The 6273-nt window shown below is 42.1% G+C and overlaps 1 protein-coding gene across 1 annotated transcript; it reads left to right on the forward strand.

Moving 5' to 3' along the window:
* Positions 1-380: 380 nt before the first annotated feature.
* gpr78b (G protein-coupled receptor 78b) lies at positions 381-5194 on the forward strand. Its single transcript, XM_040009849.1, has 4 exons — positions 381-518; positions 639-1670; positions 1767-1880; positions 4727-5194. The coding sequence occupies exons 2-4, from the start codon at positions 1000-1002 to the stop codon at positions 4962-4964; spliced, it is 1023 nt and encodes a 340-aa protein (XP_039865783.1). The 5' UTR covers positions 381-518; positions 639-999; the 3' UTR covers positions 4965-5194.
* Positions 5195-6273: the final 1079 nt, after the last annotated feature.

The following is a 6273-nucleotide window of genomic DNA, read 5'->3' on the forward strand; positions in this document are numbered from 1 at the left end:
ATGGAATACAAAGTGCAATAACTGCATCTTATAACATAGAAAAGAAAACTTTGTACTGTGGAGTAAAAGCAAAAAGCCGCATAACATGAACATATTAAACATATTAAGATAAAACTGTGTAAAGAAAAAGATATTTTACTGTTACTGCAGCAATTCGTGGCAAATAATTGTATCTTCGTATATTTAAGTCAAATTTTAGGCGAAAATCCCGTTAAAAAGTGACATTCTAACAGTCCTTCCTTCAAACTATTTGTTTATTTTTGCATCTACAGAAAATATGACACGCCAAATCTACGCGCGTAATAAATAATTCATATGAGCAAAAGGGGGGCGTGTGCACCTTGTGCCATTTGATGAGGGCTGAGCCGTTTCCCATTATTCAGAAACACATGCCGGAGTTTATCTGCGCCCTTTGCCTCAACATCCACGCTGATTGGGAGCAAAGGGCGATCAGTGCAAAACTCGACGGTGAATAACTGAAGCGTGACGACTTGTGTTTGTGCTCAAGTTTGCTCAAGGTGAGCCGAACGAGGCATCGACAAAACATGTAGGAAACGAGGTGAAGCTTGGGTTCATTTTTTCTGTGAACAGGTTTTTGTTCAGTCATTCATCAACTTGCTTTTCTCGGTGCCCCACAGATCGCTCTCTGCCTGATGGCTGTTCCGTTGGCGTGTTGTTCAAACTGTCGTGGCTGCTGAAAGACGTGACCCCCGCGCATCGCAGAGCGCCACACGCGCACCTGTCGGATGTAAGTGGGAAGCGGTCGGTGAGCTTATAGAGCGAGAGGGGGAGAGAGAGATGGTGACTGCTGGGTTCAGCACGCTGGATAGCGCTCGAGGAATTTGGAAAGTACGGCGGCGGCGGCGCGCGGACGCACGGGGATCTAAGTGAAACGAGTGCGTGGAGCCGCCGGAGAGATGAGCGACCATGGTGGATTTGAAGTTCTCGTTTGCAACAACAGGCGCAGGTAACGTGCGAGTGGACTTTCTGGAGTGAGACATGGACTTTGCTGAAATCGTTTTCGCTTTGTTCATCGTCGTGGTCGCGATCGTCTCGCTGTTGTCCAACTTGTTGGTGCTGCTATGTTTCGTCCACAGCACCGAGATACGCCGACAGGTGCCCGGTGTTTTCACCATGAACTTGTCTTTCTGCAACATACTCATCACTGTTTTGAACATGCCGGCCACTCTGGTGGGGATTATCAGAAAGCAGCAGCCCTTTGGAGATTGCGTTTGCCACACGGTGAGCTTTCTGGAGACTTTTCTCACCGCGAACACCATGCTGAGCATGGCGGCTCTCAGCATAGATCGGTGGATAGCGGTCGTCTTCCCGCTCAGTTACTCCACCAAAATGCGCTACAAGGACGCACTGATCATGGTGTGCTACTCCTGGCTGCACTCCTTTACCTTCTCCCTGACGGCGCTGCTCTTCTCCTGGGTCGACTACAGCGACGTTTACGCGTCCTGCACCTTGCAGCCGAGCGAGGAAGGCAGCGACAGGATTAAGTTTACAATCTTCACTATCGTTTTCCACGCCACCAGTTTCATTCTGTCCCTGCTCATCTTGTGTTTCACCTATTTGAAGGTGTTGAAGGTCGCTAGGTTTCACTGCAAGAGGATTGACATTATCACCATGCAGACTCTGTTCCTGCTGGTCGATATTCACCCAAGGTAGTTCACCTCGTGTATTGTGAGCATGATTTCTCCCGGTCTGTTTTGACAGTGGCCTTGTGGCAAAAAAGTCTAAATGTTCTTTGCTGTTTTCAGCGTGAAACAAAGATGCTTAGCAGAGCAAAAGAGGAGAAAGCAGAGAGCCACGAAGAAGATCAGCATCTTCATCGGCTCATTTATCATCTGCTTTGCTCCTTATGTAATCACAAGGTGAGTCAACTCATACATAATTCAACTTACTGCAAAACAACTGCTTAAGAAATAACTGACCCCACACATTTGTAAAATAATACATCTTCGACGGCATTTGACTAAGTAAAAAATACATTTAGCCAGCATGTTGAGATCTGCATCCACGCTGATCAGCTTTGCAGACCTGTTTTCTTCACATGCTAATGCAGTACAAACTCACAATGTCAGATCAGATACAAGCAAACAGTTTATTCCAAGCTGACAGCACACCGCTCATAATTTCAACGATCATTTCCTTAAACTGTGATATGGCTCATTAGCCACCTGTGCTGCGCTGTACATAAACATGGCAGGCTACTTCCAGTGAAAGACACGCATTAGAGTCTAGGACAATAGATACAGTTCAAACAACCAAAGAGGCTCCCAGAGAAGCGTGGAAATGCTTTAGTGGGCCACAAATCGCCGGTGCTGATGATCCATCAATTTGACATTTGTGGTGTGCTCATATATGGAAGGGAAAAAGGAGGACAAATTAGCAAAGAGCAGCGTTTGAGGTGGAGTAACCCCCCACTGACCGTGCCTGCCCACAGGAAGTGTCTAGTGTGACAGTTGGCACCTAAGCACCCAATTATGATAATTCATACGCATATTTTATCTTTTGTACTTGTAAAGTAGTCTTTGCCTCTGTGGTATTTTGATGGTCCTGTTTAATTTCACTGTTCCACATCCCCCCCCTGACCAGAAGAATACAGGAGACTGTGTTAGAAATGTGGAGAGGCGCTCAGCTGTGTGGTTTAAGTTGAAAAAGGCAAAACCCTACTCTGTGTTTCAAATACTTTAACTGATAATATAGTAAGTAAGTAAATAAATAAATAAATAAGAAAATGTAATCTCCACTGGACAGAAAAAACAAAAGAAAAAACTTCTTTATTGGTTCTCAGTAATCCGGGTCATAGTAGTCTAAGGAGCTTAAAGAAGGTGATAGGACTTGTTTAACTGAAGAAGATTCTTAGATGAGACGTGAAACATCGTCAAAAACTTAGAGTCCAGGCATCTTCTTTTTTAAGCTTCTTAGACAACTATCTAAACTATTTTTTTTTTAAAAAAAAAAATGTGTCAAATGAGACCATGTTTTGAAATCTATCTGTTCATTTTTAATTTGATGGGATCAATATGTTTAAAAACAACGTTAACTGGTGAGACAGGGACACGTCTGTCCCTGTGCTGCTTCAGAGTTTCTTCTACATGCTGTAGTTTTCAAATGTGTTTTTTCACCTGCTCAGCAGAGTATCCTTGATCAAGTCTCTCCTGTGAGAGTTAAACCTCACAATTCAATGAGAACACGATGAGAGTCTTCATGGCCTTTTTTTGGGTATCTGTCTATATTTTGCTTTTGTTTACTGGCCTCTTCAGCCAAAAAAGCTGAATTTTAGGTTATTAGAAAGTACCTTATCTAAAATATAAAAATGCATTCAGTAGGAGGACAGCTTAACAACTGGGGCAATTGGGAGGTTATTCTTGGTATAATATGACAAATACGCCACAGTAAATAAGCTTACTGACGTTTTCTTTCTTTACTTAGGAAACTTAGTTCTGTCAAAATTTATAGTAACATTAACATTTTGGCTTTTTTTTTAAAACTTTAATCATAAAAATAAAGGGTGGTTGGTCTGCAGGGTAGCCAATCTATCATCAGGACCCCCTTACTGCAGAGTCATACTGTTAGATTACACACACAACACAATTTTGGTGTTGTCTTGGTGTTATAATAGGTTACACTTTCCCTGAAAAGGACATTGTCTGTGTGGCAGCATATGTCACTTCGAAACCTGCATACATTATTCAGCATTAATGGGTCATCATAAATGTGCATAGTACTCATGTAGCGTGCACTAATGCACCTTCACACTCTCAGAGACGACAGCTTTTGAAGTGCGCTCTGATAACAGAAAGCAATGATCCTGTCATAGTTCTGAGACTTAAAGACACAAATATGCATAAACTGAGGCTCAGTGGAAGGAGAGGGCTATTTATACACATGGGGTAAACAGGGAAGTGGAAACAGCTGGATGAAATGAAACAGGTGAAAACAATCAAGACAACCAGAGGGAGGGAGTAAAGTTCAGATACAGGAGACATGTTTCAAAGAAAAAAGAAAGAAATAGCAAAAGCTCCAACCAAAAACAGGAACAAAAAATACAATAACAAAAATTCTGAATCGGACTTTACAGGGAAAATTCAAATCTAGATACTTTTACTAAGCAAACTGAAAACAGGGCCAAGGTCAGGGACCACAGCAGGTCTTCTTTAATCCAGAGGACACAGCATCTGTGATTTAAAAAAAAGTCAGATTTAATTGAAAGAAAACAAGAAAAATGATCAGTTTCATCAGCTAATATTTTGTCTGTGTGCTGTTTTTTAGTTAAAAATAGCTTTTGATTATTATTTTTTGTTAACGTTTCACACAGCCTACCAACTTTGGTCGAAATGGAGTTCTTTGTTTGGTTTGTCTGTCATTTAGGCATTTAAAAATGCCACACAGTTCCTTTTGATCATTAATAACACGAGTGGTCTGAACATAAAAATCCGAGGTGAAAAAATGATAAAAGATCTCCTTCTTTTGAAAGGTCAGAGTTATAAAAAAAATTTCACCACGTTACACCTACCACTGCAAAAGAAAAAGAAAAAGAGCACACAATTGCATTTCCAAGCCTCTTTTATGATCATTATAGAGTACCTAATGTGTTAAAGGTTTTATGGTCAGTCTTACCTAATCATCTGACATAACATCAGGACAAATCTCTGAGCGGCACCTTCACTAAAATGCACTCTGTTTAGTCATGTTTCTCCTGACGCCCCTTCAGGTTGGCTGAGCTTCTCCCGTTCGTGGACGTCAACCGCCACTGGGGAATCATCAGTAAGTGCCTGACATATAGCAAGGCTGCGTCTGACCCCTTTGCCTACTCTCTCCTACGTCAGCAGTACAAGAAAGTCCTGGTCACCGTCGTCAACAGGCTACTCCGACGTGACCTGTACCCTTCGTCTGGCCATAACAGCTCTTTAGACACAGAGAACGACTACTGTCTCCAGAGGATCAGTTAATGGCAAATGCAGGACGTGACATATGCACACGCTACAGTGCGGGCCAAAAATAAAGGTTGCCTCTTGCAGGAAAAAAAAGGTGGGTGGAGAGAAAAAAAGAACAGGAGAGAGAAAGAGAGGACAGGTTATTGTTAGAAAGAGAAAAGAGAGTCGAAAGATGGGACAAGGAAGTGGGTGGAAGGTGAAGAAGAGAGCAAAAAAAAAAAAAAACATAAGGAAGACGGTGGGCGGACAGGAATGAAAAGGTGGCGATGTGGGGGAGGATGAATGGGCAAAAAGATAAAGAAGAGATGGGTAAGACGACAGATAGGGTGGAGACGTTGGGGAGTGACGGCAAACAAGGGATCTGTGATTCATCAGGAACAGCATTCCCCAGAAACCACACAGCCAGTCTATTTCACTGAATAAGTCATTGACTCATCTAAAACTGAGGGGACGCACAGCTGGAGATGAGGTCCCTTCTTCACTCTGAGCGACATGTAAAAGGTGGCCTTCCTCTACTCCAACAACTTTAGAATCATTTCAAACCTGTTCTTGCCCCACTTAACATCGCACACACGGAGGCTGGTGGTCGATAAGCAGCCGAGCGACGACGGGCAAAGAGGGAAAGACTTTTGTTGCTCCTGCTTCTGTATAATGTCCTGTCAGTGAATGGATGCAGACTTAAATGTGAAGGCTCAGCTGCTGCACATTATTGCCATGTTCTGTATTGACTGTGTTAGACTACTTTGCAGTGTCATGTCAGTCACTTAATATTGATGCACTTTGTCTAATTCTCTCAGAGATGCTATACCTAAAGGAGCCAAAGGCATTTGACATTTACACCCTAATCTTAAAGGATGAGTCTGGTGAGAGGCTTTATTCTTTGTTACTGTCACCAAAATCAATTAGTTGGTCGGTTTCTCAGTATTTTCCAACTTCCCAAGCATCCCTGTTCTTTGAATTTCTCAAGTATAGACAGCAATTAATGTGCATGTTTAGACTATTTCCATTAATACACAGGTCAGTCTTTAAAAGCTTTATTTATTTACTTTTTATAAATTGAAAGTTATATTTTGTATACATCACACGTACAATGAAATATGCCAAGGCTTTGTTTGTTTTAGTTTTTCTAATTATGTTTTATAGCTCATGAAAATTACACATCCAGTACAACATTCACTAACGTCAATCATAGAATTATTTATGATGGAGAGATGCCCGACTTTTTAAAAGTATGCAGAGGTGATCTGTGGCTCTGCTGAGGTTGTTATTGAAGCGGGGCAGGTGCAGGAAAAAGAAATCAGGATCTCCATGAGGCTCGCCAGCA

Source organism: Simochromis diagramma, unplaced genomic scaffold (genome assembly GCF_900408965.1).
Source record: "Simochromis diagramma unplaced genomic scaffold, fSimDia1.1 OVJJ01000274.1, whole genome shotgun sequence".
NCBI lineage: Eukaryota > Metazoa > Chordata > Actinopteri > Cichliformes > Cichlidae > Simochromis > Simochromis diagramma.